Source organism: Nanorana parkeri, unplaced genomic scaffold, assembly GCF_000935625.1.
Source record: "Nanorana parkeri isolate BGI_ZX_2015 unplaced genomic scaffold, ASM93562v1 scaffold1207, whole genome shotgun sequence".
Lineage (NCBI taxonomy): Eukaryota > Metazoa > Chordata > Amphibia > Anura > Dicroglossidae > Nanorana > Nanorana parkeri.
Genome location: NW_017307475.1, coordinates 148,660 through 169,275, shown reverse-complemented (window position 1 = coordinate 169,275; position 20,616 = coordinate 148,660). Strand labels below are relative to the sequence as shown.

Here is a 20,616-nt window from a genome sequence, read left to right as displayed (position 1 = left end):
GATTGTCACAGGTCGGCTAGAACTAGGAGGTGAGTGAGAAGCGCTCACCTCATAGTTCTCCTTTAATTACCCATAGAAGTCTATGAGAATTTATATGGGGAGTGAAGGTAAAGGTAAAAAGTGCCTGTCAAGCGCGGTAAGTTTTAACTCGTTTGAAAAGTTTTTTGTTTTTTTTTAAATGTCTTTGCATATATCTAGTGCTTGCTAGAAGTAGATATATGCAGAAAACGCTGAGGGTTTAATAACAATTTTACTATGAAAGATTGTGCGTAGTTTCTAATCCTGGTCTATTCTAGTTTCTAATTGTAAACTAGAATAGGCCATGTAGTTTATAATCCAGTATTTAGTCCTGAGTCTGGAGTAACACTTTCAGTCTCTTTGAAAATTTTATTGCAGTAATACATTTTTGATCAACAATTTATTAGTTGATTCAGCAAATAAATATTTTCTTACAACCGTACTGTGCAGATTCAGTACCATTCCCTGCTATAAAAATAATATGCTAGCAGTGTGATTATTTTGGAAAGTTATACATTTTATTTGAAGGAAAAAAAATTAATGTAATTACTAAAACAATTCGATAACACAGGAAACCAATTTCAGTACATCTTTTCACTCGTGTTTCCAGTTTAGTTATACATGTACAGTGCATACCGGGATCTGTGCCTAATATGTATATTTACAAGTCTCATAGCCACCCATACCATCGGTGATGTGTCCAATGATTGTTGTGACATTGGCAAGGTCCTTTTTATATTCCTTGGCTTTATAAAAATTTGGAGCAATCGAATTCATAAAGAACAAATGTGAAGGCTTAAAGTATGTGTCTAGCTAAACACTTTTACTTTTGAAAAGGTGAGGAAGGGTTATAATCTGTCAGACTTTACTGCTATCTGGGGCTCCGTTAGAGAGATTTACCCTCATCTCCTGTCTGGTAAATCCTTGCCAGCAGGACAGGAAATGATGGTAAATCTCTCGAAGAGCAGCACAGGTAGTAATAAAAAAAACATGTTTTTCTTTCGTTGTCAGCAGGGCAAGATGTGAAGAGAAATCTCTAAAATAAAGCTGTAAAAACCTAACAGTTCTAATCCTTCTCCACTCCATCCAAGCCTAGAAAAAACAACTGTTAAACCAGAAAGCACACAGGTTACTCTGAACCCGCTCACTCTCCTCCTGGTATTTACATTTATTTGTAGAAAGAAGCCCATCCATTCAGCTAGCATGGCACCCAAAGTGCGTCGTCATTGTCTGAATGGCAAAGCTGAAATCCAGTATCCGGAAAACCGATCTGTGTTAGTGACTCAGAGGTATCCGAATCATGTCTGGGTTGGAGCACAAGATCATCTTTCTGAAGCAGGGCGGTGATATCATGGACTCTGTATAAAATGAATTATACTGTTACAGGCTCAATTCACCAACAGGGTCTTAAGAGGAAAGGAATGCAGAAACACTAAATGTTCTCCCAAACACCAGTTTGTTTACTTTGGCAATAATCAAAGGTTTATTGTTCTGTTTAGGCTTGTGTGATTTCTTTTTATAGAAGTCCTGAGACTTACCATAGGAGAATGTTAAAAATACATTACTTTGTGGTCAGTTTTGGATAGAGGGGGAAAAAAAAAAATACACCATGCAATTTGTATTTCTTCACAGTAACACATTAATGGCCCAATAGACAGTAATGCTAACTCACAAATCCTCACCTGCCCGATAGGGGTCTATTTATAAACAACTGGCAGAGCTTTTCACTCTATGAACGTTCATTCTGTGCAAACAGGCAAAAAAAACAACAGTCTTGGTATATTTTCTTTTCAGGTCAAATGTAATACCAAATTATGGCCTCTAGATGGAGCTCATTTTTGCCCCTCCCAGCACAGAACATACATACTCAGAGATTTGCAGGGCGAATGGCTCTGCGAATTGTTAATAAATAGACTCTATAGTGTTGTACAACTTTTGTGGCAGCCTAGTGCACTGTTTACACGTTTACTACTACTGCACTAGCGAATTTTAATCGGATGTTTCTTGTATGACTGAAGAAGACAGCAGGAATTGTATGTCTACTTTTAAGCATAAACAAAGTCTACCTCCTGCTCAGGACTTCAGCCGAGTTATTAGAAGACAAATCCACTGCAGATGTCTTGCTGCCACTCAAAGACAGAAAGCCTAATGTAAAAAATGTCAGTCCTAAGAAGTTTTTGGAACTGGATTGTCCCACTCTACATGGGAGAAGCTCTGTAAACTCTAGCTTCAGTGGATTACATGGATCTCAGATAATGGCACTTGCAGACTTTAGCACAACTGCAATACTAACCGGATATCGTTAGCACTGAAAGGATTGATCTTACTTGTTATCTAGAGATAGAATATCCCTGCAAGGTGAGCTGGTAAAAGGGTTATTTGGACCCCTGTGGTTTAGCTATAATACTGCATAGGTTAAAAAAAAAAGCATTACTGCACATAGAGTGAACACAAACGAATGTTGCAGAGTAGGCATAGCTCCGACAGGTCGTATTGTGTACTGAAATGAGATTCTTCAAGTATCTGTACAATAAAAGTAAGATGGGTATATGTTCAATAGTATTTACAAAAGAGCATAACCCTACTACAGCTATGAGATTTATCAGAGATCCGGCTTGAATATCTATAAACATATTTACTCTCATCTTCAGTAGCACTGGAGAAAACACTGTCTGAGTTGACTTCTCTTCACTTCTTAACACATCCGGTGTGGAAGAATAATTAAAATAGGATATCTAATTTTTTGTGTGTGACAGTTAAGCAACTATAAAGCCAACCAGGTCTGTCCAGTTTGGGAAATGAGGCAGCAGGAGGCACAGGGGCAGTGCAGAGGGTCTTACAGGGGAATCTCAGTGCTGAAGAAACTAGTGGATGACAGCCCAGCGGTGTCCACTCCTTAAATGACCCTTTAAATATTGTGCCATTTTCCCAGTGCAAGATATGGAATAGAACCTTTGTCAGATATATATTTATTGTAAATCTGGTTCTTCCATTCATGAATTAACACTGCTCATATGGAGTCTGACCCAATCAAGGATGGCTATCGTCATATACGCTGACGCAATAAAGGTGAACAGTCCCTTTCTGAAATAGTGTTCACATTCTATAAGCAGGGTTAGGTGAATCGGCTAGTTATAAATACCAGCAGGAGCGGTCATATGGTGTCTAACTTTTAGGACCACAAAAAAAAAACTGATCTGTAGGCAAATGCAGTTATGCGTTCATTAATAAAAATGTAGCTAGATTAGAAACCTAAATAGGTCTTAGTAACAGCCTCATGTAACCCCCTGCCTTGCAGCCTGGGAGATGGATGGCTAGCACTAGGATCCAATCTGGCTCTGCAGTAGTGCTCATGTGTTGGATGTGAACATACTGGCAGGATAATGAGTTCATTAATTAACCAATCAACAGGCCAGGGTGTTTTGACAAGTGTACTTGACTGTGCCTGTGACTCCAGTGGAGGAAGAAAAAGGCTGGACTGCCTAGACCACATAACTGACTTCACAGAATACATCAATTTGCCGGTATAACATCTCACACTTCTGGTTTTACCGACATATGTATTTAGCTGCTTGCCTAGAATTCAGTTTTAAATATTTATCAACACTACCGTGCCAAACAATTTACACAAAACTAACTGACCACCTCTCCGTTATAAAAATATAATTGTTTGTCAGCACAGCACACGGATTAAAATGTATATTTCAAGATTAAAAAATAAGTACAACACTGGCGTAGCTGTGCAGGAAGTTAAAAGGTAATCTGCGAGGCATATTGTACATACAACACTGTTTCTTTAAACACTTATTACTTGGAGAGCAGGGCTGTCAAGGTGAATTTTAACAGCACAAAAAGGTTGAATAAACACTATTTAAGACCATCATTAAACCTTCAGGTCATTGTATAAACCTGAGTGAATGTTCCCTTATAAGTGATCAGGACAGTGCGAGACGAAGGAGGCATTGCAGCTGGGAGACCCTATGAACAGAAAAGTGGAAGAATCGAATCCATGAAGCATGTTCTATGGTCCCGCTGAGGCTGCCTTGTAAACCTGCTGTGTGTGTGTGATAACAGTGATGGTTTATGGAGACTGTGCTTCATCTGGATTTAAATATAACTGAACTGCTTAACCTTTGGAACAGAAAGCCAATAAAACTGGCCCGTGACGGAAGTTCATTTTATGGAGAATTGTAACTCTTTCGGAATGTGAAAAGAATTGCCAGGCAATAGGTCTCTTGTCAGCCAAATGATAAATGCTGATACACCTGTTTAATCAAAACGTGTCGTGTCCTATCAAATAAAGATTCAAACCGCCATAAATCGGCAAAACAAGTCATTAGATATGATCACCAAAATAGTGTTCTTTGGATCCTCGTGTCAGGGCTTCATTTCTTCACCCCAGGTTGGAGGTATGTGCAAAACTTGCTTATATCTGTAAACTGCATTTTAAAATTGGTCTATATGTATAAGTTCACAATGGTGCAATACAGGCTGCCATAAAAAGTATGCTTCCCGGCAGATGGCACCACCTCCACTTCAGAAAGAGTTCAAGGTGAATGTATATATTGCTGTACTCTGCTGGGTCTGTGGTAAGGCAGAATCAGTCCATAGGACTTAGGCACTGGAACAGGTGGCGCAGGCTGTGCTATCTTCCTCTCTGTAACTTTGCATCTGAATATAGCACTTGTACATTCCATATGTGTTTGATAATATCTGCCTGGCTTTGCTTTGTACCTCTTCCCACTTTGATGTTGAGCCAGGGCCTGAAAAAGAATATTAGTGAAAGATGATATTCAGCATTGCGCCATATTTAATCCACACTGAGATCCTGAATAATCCAGACAACAAAGCACTATGTTATAGGAAGACAAAAGAACAATACACCATGATAAGAGGCTAACTCATGGCATCAGAAACAAATACCCACAGCATTAGAACTCTCCCCCTGCCAGGAGGAACTCGGCCAGGGCTAACACTACAGCAGAGGCAATCTTGTCAGCTCACATGCCAGGATCGAATGGTAGTCTTATGTACTTGCAGAGTTTTTAAAGAAACAAAACATGGGGAATTGGGAATGTACTGCATTTGTTTTAACCAAAGACTTTAATGCTTAGTAAAGGGAGCACACAAGGCAAACCTAGAATGCAGTCTGTACCATTCGTTTTCCACTGCTCTTAAAATTCTGTGTACACTAAAGCTTCATTTTACAATATTTCATAATATTCTTACTTTCAGAACACACTTATATTCAGTCTAAAACAGAAAGACTGAATTACAAACTGCTTGCTCCAGCTGACTGATCAGATACATATACTCCATCATAAACTCCTGTTAGGCAAGCTTTGTAGTGATTTAACGCTGCATTGTGGAATCTATTTTAGAAATACATTCAAAGTTAAGCGCCAACTTACTAAGCTGTAAATTGATTATGGCAGCAGATTTTCCTGTAGTCAGTGACCAGACATTAACGTCTTTTACGGAGTACACATCCTCTATTTTCATTAGTTCAGCTTTGATTTGATCCACATTCACATGACTTGGAACTCCTGCAATAAAAGTAGAATTTCATAAGATGGGACAGTCATGTCTTAAAGTGTTCCACATCCACATTGCTTTCCTAAAATTTTAATGCTATTTTCAGCCGACACTCCCTAAAGAGCTATTGCACAATAGCCAGCCAGTGCAAGATGATTAATGCAAACCACAATCACACAGAGGAACTGGATTCATGCATACTAACAATTTATTTCAGGTCACTCCAGCAGTCTATGGCAAGCTTTGCCCAATCACAGGCTTGAGTGATTTTCAGATTACTTACATTTTGAATAGCAGGTTATACACTTTATATGTCCAGACTACATCTCTTCATATATGCAAGGTTTAAGGGCCCAGTCACACCATATCCAGTGTGTTCCAATACGGTTCGAGCCTGGAACGCAGTAGATTGCATACATCAAGCCGGGCCGCGTTCTGGAGAAGGAGGGGGCGTGGTGGTTCCATTCATAGTGGTGCACCGTAGACACCCCCCCCCAATAGTTTGATCGCCGGCACAAGAACTCGTGATACAGTAATGCCCTGCGTTTTGGTGCAGTACAATCAGAAAAAATAGTGCAGGCAACAAAGGGCATTCCAGTACCATGCATTCTGGTACGAGCAATCGCACAGCGGGGGGATGGGGTTCTCTGCGGTGCCATTGATATGAATGCCACCACCATGCCTCCTCCAGATCAAGGCTGGGCTTGATTTATGCGATCCAGTATGTTCCAAGCTCGAACCGTGTCGGAACGCACTGGATATTGTGTGACTGGGCCCTTAAACCTTGCATATATGAAGAGATATAGTCTGGACATACACTGAGTGGCCAGATTATTATGACCACCCCATCAGTACTTCGTTGGCCCGCCTTGTGACTCCACGAGATGTTGAAAGGTGATGCGAGGAATCTGACACTGCACTGTCGCCCCTTCTCTTGTCTTGTACCAGTCTTGCCGCTCTCCGTTCTGCCCTAACATTGACTAGTCGCTGACGGCCACAATTCGCACGTTCAGACACAGATTTTCGGCTGACAGTCCAGTCTTTAAACACTTTAACAACAGCTGCTCTTGAACATTTAACGAATTCTGCTGTTTTGCTGATACTCGCTCCATGGCTCCGAGCGCCAACAATCATCCCACGTTCAAAGGCTGTTAAATCGCGTTGTTTACCCATATCTTCAGAAACAAATCACTTCTACTGTCGTGGTAAACAACCTGCTTCCCTATTTATAATGGTCTGGCCCTCTAGCAACTTCAGCGCATTTTACAAACGTCAGGTGGTCATAATAATCTGGCCACTCAGTGTATAACCTGCTATTCAAAATGTAAGGACCCCACAAAATATGGAAATGACTCAAGCCTGTGGTGATTTGGCAAGGCTTGCCATAGACTGCTCTGAACATGTCTGTATTTACAGATAAGCCTGGAATTACTAATCAGCAATGAAGAGTCTGCAATATAAGCAGCACAGTAACCTGTTCATTGCTATGTTAAATGGGCAGCTGCAATTTTCTCAATAACAGCATAAGGTTAGAAGCCAACCAATGGATGTTAAAAAAAATATAAAAGTAATAAAAGCAGGACTTTCACTAAAGCAAATTTAAATATTTGAGTGATTACCCGATAAAAAGGGAATCTATAATAGAATATAATTTTTAACGTCAGAAAAGGAAGCAGTGGTGCTGGGGTTTCTTAGTACAAAGCACAGTAAGCTCTAAAAAAAAAATCAAACAAAACACGGTTTTATAGAAGTAACCAAAACTGAATATTTATCTGTAAAACTTTTATGCAGATCATGAGTAAATATATATACAAAATCAGTTAATAAACATTTTTAAAAAAATAACGTTGACCCAAACCTATTAGAGTTTCTGTTTATATTAGGCTGGAGCTGGATATACTAATCGTTACTGATAATTATACAGTGCATATCACTCAGATGTATGTTAGTAAAGTGTTTTGTGGGCCTCCCCACTACAGCACTGTGCTCAGCTTGGATGTGGTGATATTTTACATGGGGCCACATGTGTAGTGCAAACATATACATTTAATCTGGCCACACAGGCAGATTTGATTTTTCAGGTGACATTTACCAGCAGCAATGGGCATTGAGCAGACACTTTTTTCCCCTCTGCTCAGCAAGTTGCTAAATATCAGATAACAAACATTTCCAACGTTTAGTAGTTATTATTATCACCGCCTAAGGTACTTCTACATCACTGATCCTTCCATAAGCATCACATTTTTATGTCCTTTTTGGGGCAGCATCAGGCCATGTATGGTCACTCATACTGGTGTCAACTTCTAAAATAGATCTGGTCACAGGACTGTTTTGTAAATGCTCAGGTAAAGGAGGACAGGGAATGTTAAACTGTCCATAAGAAAAGAACACCGCTCTTTCCTCCCTTTCCTGTCCCCCTCCCCTCCAAGATCTCTACTTCCTTGTTCCCTCTTTCTTTCCTCCACTTCTCTTCAGGGTACCTCTGCACTTAAAATCTTACTTACTTCATGCCAAGTCCTGTCACCTACAACTGTTTAAGTCGTACTTTGGTGCAACAAACACTGACCTCCCGGCGCCCCCCCACTCTTTTTTTTTTGGCTACTGTTGAAGCCAACTTCTTCCTCGCATTATAGCACTGGGCTCCTACTTGTCTCCCTTTCTCCACTTACTTCTTTTCCTAATGCTGACTTCAATGGCTGGATTTCTAAAAACCAACTGTACCCTAATTACCACTGGGCAGCCTTGTACTTTCAATCTGTTTTTAATTCTGTTACATTGTATCTTTTGATACGCAATTGCACTTTGTTTATTGTTCCAAGTTTTTCTTTCGTTCACTTTACTTAAACAAAAACTACTTGAAATAAAAAAAACACAAGGAAAAGAACAGCACTGCTAAATTCAACTTCACATCAGTAAACCAAGAAAGTACAGTACCGTCTATAGGAATATGCTCACCTTCAAGTATTATAAGTACGGTGTCCCATATAAGCCTTATGGTAGTAAAAACAACAAGTACCGAAAATACATAGGTACATATTGGGTCAGCAATTTTGTATTCTGGCTGGAAAGATAAAAGTATTTATTACATGCTTTGTGATTTTGCTTTACAGAATATGTAACTTATACAATCCTGTCCTACAATCAAGATCCAATTTATATGATACCCTGTCAACTAGTCAAGGCCTCCTCTCCTTTCTTTTGTAGTTTTTGAAGTAGGACAGAAGCTGAAAATAACATCAGTCACCTTTTTCTGTAAAACTGTGCAAAATTCTTAACCCTTTTGGGAAGTCAGGGCACTGCTCAGGGACAATACACATATCTAGACGTTTCCTATAACATAAAAGAGCCTTACTTTAAGAGTTTGGGTCCACTTTAATAAAAACACTGTTTTGTTTCTCATTAATGACTGACTAATGTGAAAAATGTTTAAAAAAATAAAAAAAATATTTCTAACCTAATTTTTTTTTACAGTATTTAACAGATAAACACTTCAACCTCAGGGTGCAGTGGCATTTACAGGCCAACGGCTTATTTGGTCTCCAGCCAGCATGTGACTAATGTCAGAAGGCAGGTGAAGGGTTTTACTGCAGTACTTCTGATGTATCACTGACTCTTTATGATGCAGAGAGAAGGGAGGGCTGTGTAAAGTTTAAACCCAAGGACACAATGCAATGAAAAGATACAGTTGCATAAGTCATGGAATGGTTATCCAAGGGACACCTTCCTTTAACTGATCCATGTCACCAAAGCAGGCTGCAGTGAGGGTACGGGCCTTATATGGTCCAAACAGAAATGTTAAATGCATATTAGTTTTGTTACTCCAATCAAAGAGGCAGCTCATGTCATGTCAGTAGTACCCGTTTCCAGAGCAGAAAACTAACGTAGTAATGCTCTGTAGAACTGTTTAGTTAAAGGAATAGCTTTATGGCTACAATGTTAGCAGCCATGTTACTGAGACTTGCATCCTCAGGTGCATTTTTAGAAAACAGTTATGCAACAGCTCACATCATTTTACGAAGGCACACAAGAGAATCAAGCCATCAGCTAGCTGTACTATAGTGTCAGTGCATGTGCAGGGATGTACTCAGGACCTTCTCCCCTTCCCTGCCAACAGTACAGGCAGCGCATATCTCAGGTTTGAGGTCTAAACATCAGCAAGTTTCTCTGATGGCCAGCTCTTCTCATTCTGGAATAAACCCTAAAAGATGTAATGGCTCCATGGGGTTCTGCTGGTCAGATGATGTTAATTTAAATATGCACATAAAACCTCACATAAAATACTAAGCAGAAAAGATGAAAGATGCTTATAGTCAAAGTCAATCTTTAATAAAAACATAATTGCAAACATTCATAAAAGAAAAGAAAAAAAGTGCATTTCTTTATTTATGTTGCATTGGAGCCAGTAAAGCATTGCAACTGCAATTGGTAGTTTGCAGGTGCAATTCTCTGGCTCCTGCAGATTGTTCCTCCAATCCCGCTCCGTACCAAGGTATGGACTTTCAGTTACAGTGACAGGGACGTCACCATACTTTTATTCCCATGAGAGTCCCTTTGCTGCGGTGGCAGATGGAGCTTGTAGTTTCTCTATCCTTTAACAGGGTCTGTGAATAAATGACAAAGCTGTGCGGGTTGAGCCACATGAAGCCAAGCCAGATTAAAAAACGGTCAGCAGCCTTTAAGGAGCAACCCCCCCTTCCCCACACAATTCAGGTAGTTGGTGGGCTTGGGATGTAACACTGAATAAGGGTCTAACATGAAACATGGTATTAAAAGTAAACTTGACTTTGTTTACAATTAACAATGTACGTAAAGTAGAGCTTTTCTATAAATCGTATGAGACCTGTAAATGTTTTCTGCGATCCCAAATTTTATAAGGTCACAGTGACCCCGATTTTCATTGTTTTGCCATAATCCCATTTATTGATATATCCCAAAACTCATTATAACCTGTGCTACCAACCAGAAAAAAGATCCTATGCACACAATATAAAATATGCCAGAGCTACTATCTCGATGTATATTATTTTTGCGTATGCTGTATATGTTTCTGTATGTATAACTGGAATGAGAAAAAAGACCCAAAACCTAATATGCACAGCCCCCACCTTAATTTAAACAAGTAGCAATTTAATCCTGGAAATACAGTAAAGACTTGCTAGTCAAATGTACAAAAGTATGCAATGTCCTCATTTGAATGTGTAAATATGGAAGGCACCCTCGCAATGGGCCAATACCTTGAATCGAATGATGTATGCAGCGATCAGAACACCAACGCTTTGAGCAAGATCTCCAAGTGCATGTACAAATGCTGCTCGCACTGCCAGGCTACCGTGGCTGTGGCCATGAGGGCTGGGAGAAGAACCTGTTGGCGCACTGTGAGAATGCGAGTGGGAATGAGGATGACCGGCCTGATTTAACAGAAACCCCATTCTGTAGACAAAAGAAAAAAAAAATTAGGTCAGGTACTAAACAAGGAAATAGTTTCTAGTTTCACCTTGGCTTAAAGTGTATTTCCACTTTTGCAGTCATATTTGAAAAAAACTTTGATACATATGTTTGTTATGTGTTCCCATTCATACAACATACCAAAAAATGATTTAAAACTATATTGTTTAACTTTTAGCTGTTTCTTGGGTGAAGGCATTTGCGCAGATTCCAGGCTACTCTGAGCAGTTTGAAAGTAAAAGTAGAGGAACAGAATAAGCTTCCTCTCATTAACATACAATGCTTCTAAGACTTTAACCCTTTGTTAGGACAGACAGTGTTCACAACAGATAATGGAATCTGCTAACACATTAAGATAAACATAACTTTCCACAGCCCCCACCTTAATATTACATAGGGGGAGGCTAGGTAGGATTGGTAAAATACTTTGCGACAGGAACAATATTTTATTTTTTGCAAACACATTGGCTAGAAAATTGCTTAAAACCCCCAAACATTTAAATATTTTCCAAAAAAAATGGCCCTGTAGAATAATAATAATTAAAAAAAAAAGTGCTAGTTGCAAATTTATGTAGATCATACGATATCTGCGCAAATGGATATTTGTAGGAAAAAAAAATACACAAAAATAACTGTGCAAACAAGATCATGCTCAGTTTTTTTTTAGTCAAATATTAAAGATGGGGTTGCATCAGGTAAATAGATCCCAAACGTGTCAGGTACATAGGCAAAAGCAACAATTTTTTTAGTCACTATTTTCTTTTACACTTTAGAACAAGCATGCTATGTGATAGCATAATGGAAGGGACAAGTCCTCTTTATGTCGCCTATGGATGGAAGCTAATGAAGCTTCTTCGCTGCCCACAGCAGCAGGAGTTATGACATGTGAATGGGAACACGTAAATATAAAGCAGGTGTTATCCCAACTTGGCATCAATAGTGGTAATACACTTTAAATGTGACACAGTGAATAGTGGCGCACATTCAAAGTCAAGTATGTGGCGTTTACAGGATCAATGCCAACAGATTAAATCTAAACACAACAAAAGGTTATTTTTACCTCTGAGCACACCCATATAAAAACAATGTTGAAGAAAATGATAGGACTTTTATTTAAGGTAACAACCCACATGGAAGCAGATGTTTATTCAGGCTATATATGCTGGTGACGTAGTGTTCATATTTAAGTTAGGTTTCTGACTGAGATCTCAGCCAGCACTACCTAGAACTTTAGAACAACGGGGGCATACAATTAAATAATACTCAATAAGGGCTGTCCTCGCTTTGCCGTCTTATTGTTGCATGCTTTTCCAAAGCTCACCTTTTCACCAAGTACTGGGAAAGGGAACTGGGTCACCTGATTACTGATAGTGCCAGGGATAAGTCTTCGCTCTTGACATTTAAATCAAGCATAGCGAGTTAGCCTCAAGAAAGGAACTTTAGGGCCTTTATCAGCATGGGGGTGTGAGGTTTTTGTACTATTCTAATCTAGAAGTAAATATGCAATTACAAGGTGGCAGGGGACGTGCCTTCTGCTGACAATAATAAATGCAGACAGAAGGTGGGATTTTCAGCCATGCTGACACATTCAAATGAGAGGTTCCATTAGTTTGATAAATTGCCTCTGAAGCAGCTTTACTAAAAGTGTCTTCCTGGCTCCCAGGGCAGTATGCCATGTTGAAGGGAGGCACAAGTATCACCCAGATGGAGAATGCAGGGGAATATGATTACACTTTATGCCCACGTAAATACAATGCATTTAGGAACTTTCGTTTTAGCAATATTAGTTGGTGAAATCTATTTTTCAGCATAAATGTGCTTTAAAGGAGGTGGTCATATCTATATTGGTCACCAAATGAGTATAGTATTATTGTTAAACATTGTGAAAATTATTTTTAGGTGCTGATGAATGCAGATATGCTCATACAGTTAAAGCTGAAGTTTAATCTGCTTGTATTTTGCCTTCCCTGGTTGCTCCTCCCCCCTCATTTACATGGTAATGACCTTTTAAAATAAAACCTTTCCATTTCATTACCCTGATTTTAGACCTTGTGGCATCATCAGTAGTTCTGTGCTTTTCTATGCAATCAGAGATCATGGCTGGGGGTGTGGGGTGCTGTACATACCTTCCTAAAAACATCACAGCAACCTTCCTCAGTACTCAAGACCCCTCAGTCCTGGTGCAAGCAGAAGGCTGGCTCATGGGAGGAGTTGAGCAAATAAAAAAAGATGTCATCATAGGTGGCTGTTAGTCTAGATTAGTGAGCATTCCTAGGCAGGTTTCATTTTCATGCAGACTGCCCTAGGTAATGTCCACATATGATGTTAAGCTTCCATGATTTAAATAACTGAAATCCAATGAATGAAAGGGGCAGGCCAGATATTCTGGCTGGGTGATGCGGCATGTCCTCCCAGCCAGAAAATGAGGCAGGCTCCATTTGACTTGCTGCAGCTTCTAATACACACTGCGAGAACCTCATTGTATGCGGTGAAATTTAAGTACAGGAGAGGAGCCTGTAGTGCACCTTTAATGCATGATTTAATCATTGCAAGTATATACCTCTGCTCCACCGATCCATTATAAATCAACAGCTGCGGTTATCAACATTACATCTCCATTAATAGTATAGTCCATATGAATAGTCCTCTGTACTGCTTCATAGAGCAAAAACCCTGTGAGAATGTACACCAGTAATACACTAATAATGGCAGACAGGACCTCTGCAACAGAAAGAAAAAATAAATAATTAAGTAAATAAACATAAAAAGGGGGGAAAAAAGACGCACACTTGAGAACTCAAATTTCAAAAGACCTCACTACAAAGGGTTAAGAGAACTATGGCCATATTTTTTTTTTAGGGTCACAGGAGGACATTCACTAATGTCCTCCTGTGACCCCAAACTCAGCATATAGTGGGCTACTGCACTGCAGCCGGGAAGGATCCCGACAACAATGTTGGGATCCATCCCGCTGCCTGATTGACAGCTGGCTCTTCCTCTGTAGAGGCAGACCTAGCTGTGCCCACTCCCCCTCCCCTCTCTGTCCCTCCAATGAGTGCTGGAGGAACAGAGAGAGGGGAGGGGGGAATCCAAGCAGGGAGCAATAACTGATAAGTCACCACTCTCTGCAGGGAGAAGCCATGAGCTGAGTAATCAGCGGTTTGTGATCCCTCAGTTCTCGAGCTATAGAGCCAGCGTGTGGTAGCTGCAGAGTCACACGTCTGCTCTGACTTTTGGGATGAGTGTATGACACTCAACCCACAGTTTTCCTTAAACACACAGCTGTAAACATTTATAATAAAGCACCCAACGGTCCGCTATGTGGTCCGTCCAAATCTGCCGAAAGCCGTGGGTTGGGGGGGGGATTTCACAAGGAATCAGACACTCCCGAAAGTGGGTCAAATTAAATAAATTCTCCAGGCACCATAGCTCTTGAAGGGAGTGAAGATTGGCCATGCAGGCGGGACAGGCACGCAATATGAGCTATGGGTACGGTTAGCTGTGGGGAGGCTCATAAACGTCTGCATGCACACTGTGAAGCAATTTATGACACCCAGGACATGCAGTTCCAGGCGCATGTTTTTTTTCTAAATTCAGCCCTGCTTTGGCCAAGCAGGGCTAAATGAAGAGCAGGGTAAGCCGCCACTTGTTTTGTACAAGTGATCTGGGTGGCTGTACAGACACATAGATCGCTTGTGACAGCCTGTGCTGGTCCATCCCCCCCAATGGCTGCCTCTCTCCCCGCTGTGGTTTTTGGGGTCCCTCTGTCTTCTGGGGGACCTGGGACCACGGCAAATTACATCAGGATGGAGAGCGTGGAGCAGAGCGGAGAACGTAGTAGCCGGTCAGCAGCGCTCTCCAACACGCACAATGTGCATTAAAAGGGTAAGTTCACTTTCCCCAAGGAATTTGGGAAAATGGAATTACCCCCTCAAATCTGGCCCCCTTTCCCCTCCCGTACTTAACTTTCGGCGAACAGTCCTTCCGCTCTGCGTGTACTATCTGTGCCCCATACTGCCGTCCAGCGTAGCCCTGCACTATGGATTTGGAATTTCGATTGCAAATTGCGAGCACTCCTGGTTCAATGCGGTCACCTGACCACACTAATCAATGAGAAGCATGGGTGAATATAGTTATAGTTAAAATTATTTTTTGTATCAGGACAAGTAGATTGGGCCCCCGCTTTGGTCCTTGGACAAGTAGTTTTTTTAAAAAAAATATCCACACCCCTGATAATTATTTTTTTCTCTAAAGGGGAACTTTCTTTTCTAGTTTTTAAATGTTGTGACGGGGCATTCTGAGCATATTTCAACAGAGATCACAACAGATTATCTTGATCTTGGAATCAGGGTTTTGAAACGTATATCCTGTTTTTAAGAACAATTAAAAACATATCGTATACTGCAGCCAAAGTAAGTGAAAAATCACCAAAAATTAGGCCTGCAAGTCACACATATAAGCACATTAAAAACATATGATGTTACAGTCTGTTAACATGCAACCTGACACATGCAGTTTTTTTTTATTAAACTGTAAAAGGTGATACACACCTAAGCGATGGAATCCAAAGGTGAAATGTTTGTTGGGAGACTTTGCAGAAAGCCACAGAGCGAGCAAGGTCAAAATAATACTGCTGAGATCGGTTAGCATGTGAAGTGCATCAGTCATAATCGCAAGGCTGTTGGAAAAATATCCACCTGTAATAAAATCATTAGAGTCAAATAACCAGGAAAGAATTTCACTTTAAAGCTGTAAACAGACACTTCTGAACACAATGCTTCAGGGAATGGGATACAGTATAGACCACATGTGGGAAACAAGCTAAGCTATGGATAATATTATACAAGATATAAACATCATTATTCCACTTTCAGTACGAGATACTAACTTAATTGAAGTATTTTATTTTAATAATCATCATAACAGCAATGGGTATTTTAATGGCATCCAATCATATTCCATCTGCTAAAGTTTACTACAGATTGAAAAGTTAAAGCCATCAACAGTCATTTTCATTTTCTGCAGTTTGCACATAAACCACACACACACACACACACACACACACACTTCATTGGTTGCATTTGTTTACAGCATTGATACTTTTTCTTTTTAAGGCGACATAAAATTGATTTAAAAAAAAAAAAATCAAAAAAAATCAAGAGCTAACTAATCTTACAAAAGGGCTAACACTAAAGGTTAACTCACTTAACTTATGCTGAAATAAATAACCATTTAACACAGAAGACTTTGTAAGGGCTTGCATCAACAGGCACATGCAGAATGCTTTCAGGTGCATTCCAATTGCATAGGAGAGCAGTTTGAGATGCTCTAAAGGTGCCCATACACCTTACGATTTTCGTATGCGATCGCATTTTCGTCCGATAATCGCAATGTGTATGGGCAGTGTACAACCGCAAATACTGTACAATCGTATGACTTTTGACTTTCAAGCATGTTTGAAAACTTTGGTCGATCGTACGATTTTTGCAAAGTTGGTGGAGTTTCCGTACGTAAAAAATCATACGATCTACACTGCTCATGCGCAAACGAAAATACGTGCGGTCGATTACCGCAATTCGTCCAGGTGCTTTTCTTTAAAGGAGAACTATGACATGAGTGATTTCCACTCACCTCATAGTTCTAAGCCGACCTGTGACAATGAGACTGTCACAGGTCGGCTCAGTAGATCGGGAGGTGAGGGAAAACATACCGGGTTCCCTCACCTCTCGATCCTGTCACGGCTCTCTGCCCGTGACAGTTGAGGGGCTGGATTCCCCTCTCCGATCCGCCAGCACTGACTGGCGGAACGGACAGGGAAGGGGGCGGGTACAGCTGGCTCTGCCTCTAGATAGGCAGAGCCAGCTGTCAGTCACGCAGCTGGGCGGATCCCGGCACAATTGTCGGGATCCGCTTCAGCTGCGGCAGAGAGCCGTGACAGGGGGAGGGGCTGGATTCCCCTCTCCCCATCTGCCAGCGCTGACTGGCGGAACGGACAGGGGAGGGGGCGGGTACAGCTGGCTCTGCCTCTAGATAGGCAGAGCCAGCTGTCACTCACTCAGCTGGGCGGATCCCGTCATCTAAGTCGGGATCCGCTCCAGGTGCGGCGTGAGACGTACTGAGAGTATACCGCGAGCTGTAGCTCGCGGTATACCGAGCTTAGGGTGACGGGAGGACGCTAGTTTGTGTCCTCCCGTTACCCTAAGGAGAACTATGGGGAAAAACACTGACCCCATAGTTCTCCTTTAAATCACAGCTAATTGAACCTTGCAATAATCAGGGCATGATGGGGCTGCCGTACGACGGTTCGATCATCGGACGAAAAGTTTTGTCCGATAATCGTAAGGTGTATGGCCAACGTAAGATCATTAACAGATGGAGCAACCAGCTTCAAGTTGTACCAGTACCAATGCAACAATGAAAAGATGACACCAGGATGCGGTCATTGTAGGCAGAGTTTCAAAGGAAAATCCATATCTTAAACGGACAATAAGTTATATAATGGGAAAAAGAAGACAGACATTGGATGACAGGGGAAAGCACATTAATCGGAGGACATGAGGCATTTGGAACAAGGAAGGAGGAGAATACACCAAATTTAAGGAACAGTGACCAGAAAGGTTAGCCCTCTTGTCTTTTGTCATGTGAGAGCCTGTGGACAGATCTTGAATGGTTCATATTAAATCATGCAGTGGGAAAAGAATCCAAAACATAATTCTAAGCCATGCAAAACCAATTTGGTGAGGAAACAGAAGGCCTTTGAAGGATTAGCTGGCACAATCACCAGATCTCTACCATATGAACCTCTTGTGGAAAGAGCTTTGCCATAAGGTCAGAGCAAAATGTCATACAGGCTAGTCGCACCTCTGGGAAAAGTTACACCATGGACTGAAACATCCCCTTACTATCTTGGAAAGCTGACAACAAATGCGCGTGCGCACACCGGCCCGTTCGGCAGTTGTCGAACAAGCACGGCACTAACCAGCTGAGAATCGTACGATTCTCGGCAGGTTTTCCAGCCTGCTTGTTCGACGGAAGACGTGCGATCGTACAGTAGAAACGGTCGCACGCCTTCCATACACTTTGCGATTCTCGTACGATCGCGGGATTTCCCGCGATTCTCGTACGATAATCGTACAGTGTATGGGCACCTTAATTCAGGTTCTCACATGGCTTGCATTTTTTTAAAAAACTCAATTAAAGATATATTAATGAATACAGAGCTGCATTCTATATCTGCCTAGAGTTCAACTTAAAATTTTGAAAGAGCGATGAAAGAGTTATATTATCAGTCAGGTTATTGTTGTTGTCTGTGTCTTTGTGGAGATTCTCCCCTTCGGTTTTCCCAGTTATCATTGTCACTGGAACAGAAAGTGACGGGAAATCCAAAATGTTACAGCTGTCACCATAACAGGTGAGGGGAAATCCTCCAGTTGGAAACAACTGGTCCGGTGACAACTGTTTAAGAGCGAATTTCCACCTCTCAGGCAGGAAGTGGAATAAAAATCCCCTACTGTGACACAGAACCAATAAAAACCTGATAGATATTCCAACTCTCCGCCAGTTCTTCCAAACCTGAAAAAAAAAAAAAAGGTTTTGGCTTTTGATGTACTTTAAAGTAGTACTGTTATGTAGGCCGATTTTACCTTAATACATTCTATGCATTAAGGCAAAAAACACCCAGCACCTTTTTGAAGGCTGAAGGTTTAATATCACGTCAAAGCCTTTTATTCATTTAGAAAAAAAAGAAAAGTAGAAAATAGTAACACACTCTTTTTTTGCCTTCTGTGTCTCAGGGAGACTTCCCATCACTCGTGAACTCAACAAGCATTCAGAGGATTTTTTTGTTTTCCAATGTAAAGAAAATGCCCTCATGAGCAGCTGTCACAGGGACAAGTGTCCCCATTTGAAAATTCTCCCTCTATTTCTCTTCTGGTGGCAACAAAAACATTTTGGATTTGCCCTCACTTTCATTCCTGGTGATATCTGTGATCAGGACAATTCGAGAGAGAGAACCTCCCTAGCTGGTAAAGCAAAACAACCTCCCTAGCTGGGACACAAACAGCAGTAAAAACTTGGCAGTGGCTCTAACCCCTCACTGATCTATCCCACCCCCCCCAAAAAAAGGTTGGTCTCTCTACCCTTGCTGTAGGGACCCCATGTTTCAGGATTCTAGGAAAAACTATTCTTGCCATGGAGCTCCCCTCGCTCTACAAAGATGAAATGCATGTTAAGGCTGTATTATTTACATTATTCCTCACTCTGGCACTCTAATGCACTGGGTCATGGGCTCTCAATGTACACGTACAATACAGAATATTATCCTACTACATCCCCTAGGCTGTACTTGATGTCATCGCATCGCTGTGCGTGTGAGCACAGGAGGGTCCAAGAGCCTGCCGGAGTGAGGTATCAAGGAAAGTATTAAACCCATTTCCCCTACACCATAGACATAACCAGTAGTTAAAGGAGAAGTACTGGGAAAGAAAAATGTACTCTTCCTAATACTTAGAGCCGGGATGGGACACTGCAGCTGTCACACGCTGCTTCTATAGTTGGAGAACTGAGTGATAACAAACCGCTGATTACTCAGTTCATGGCTTCTCCCTGTACAGAGTAATGACTGTCAGTCACAGCACCATGTAGGGATTCCCCTCTCTGTTCCTCCAGCGCTCATTGGATGGACAGACAGGGGAGGGGGCAGGCACAGCTACCTCTGGCTCTAGAGAGGCAAAGCCAGCTGTCAATCAGGCAGCGGGGGGTGGGGGGGGGATGGATCCAGACAATATTGTTGGGATCCGTCCCGGCTGCAGCACTTCTCTGCGCTGTCAGCATATAGGTAGAATAGTCTGCTTTATGTTGAGTTTTGGGTCAGAGGAGGATATTGGTAAATATACTCCTTTGACCAAAAGGAGGACCAAAGCCAAAAAAAAAAAAAGCTTGGCTTTAGTTCCCTTTTAACCCTTGCAGTGCTGAGAGGGGAGCGGGCACTGCACGGGTATTTTTCTTTAATCTCCCAGAGTTCAGCTTTAAGATCTAGTCATACTGTGTCCCTGGAGGTCTCATGCAGAGGATAGTTAGGTTCAGGTCCTCACCCAGCAGCTCGGCCACCATGAAGAGTAAATAGAGCAGAGCGGCCAGCCCCAGCCTCTTCTTCACCGTCCTCTCCTTTATCCTGTCCCGCTGCTGCCGGCAGCTATCACACGGCTCTGACCGGGGAGGAGGAGTCGGGTCGTCCCGTTCCAACAAGGAGTCATCATCAGAGGAGAAGGCCAGAGCACCCCCATTAATGGTCGGGGTGTCATCCGCCACCAGCACCCTCAGCTTATTGAAGGCGGGCAGCTCGCCGTCCACCGCCTCCGCTTCATCTGGGTAGTCGAAGCCCGTATCATCGCTCAGGTAAGGAGGCTGCTGGTCTCTGCGAAGCTTCAGCTGCAGAGAGCTCCACCAGGCTGGAGGCCGCCGCCACATGGCAGCCCCGCACAGCTCGGAGCTTCGTTCCTGACAGCAGACGACTGTCACTCTGCCACTTCCGGATTTCAGCCGCTAGCACTAAAATAATTCGTCACATGACATCGGGGCGCTCGAGGCAAACAGAGGATCACGTGACTGTTCTCAAGC

The 20,616-nt window shown here is 41.8% G+C and overlaps 1 protein-coding gene across 1 annotated transcript; it reads right to left on the bottom strand.

Moving 5' to 3' along the window:
- Positions 1-3,696: 3,696 nt before the first annotated feature.
- Positions 3,697-20,586, bottom strand: SLC30A4 (solute carrier family 30 member 4). Its single transcript, XM_018568554.1, has 8 exons — positions 20,091-20,586; positions 15,549-15,695; positions 13,589-13,719; positions 12,320-12,333; positions 10,788-10,983; positions 8,509-8,614; positions 5,430-5,564; positions 3,697-4,781 (listed from the first exon to the last, which is right to left on the bottom strand). Exons 1-8 carry the CDS (start codon positions 20,464-20,466, stop codon positions 4,633-4,635), a joined length of 1,254 nt encoding a protein of 417 aa, XP_018424056.1. The 5' UTR covers positions 20,467-20,586; the 3' UTR covers positions 3,697-4,632.
- Positions 20,587-20,616: the final 30 nt, after the last annotated feature.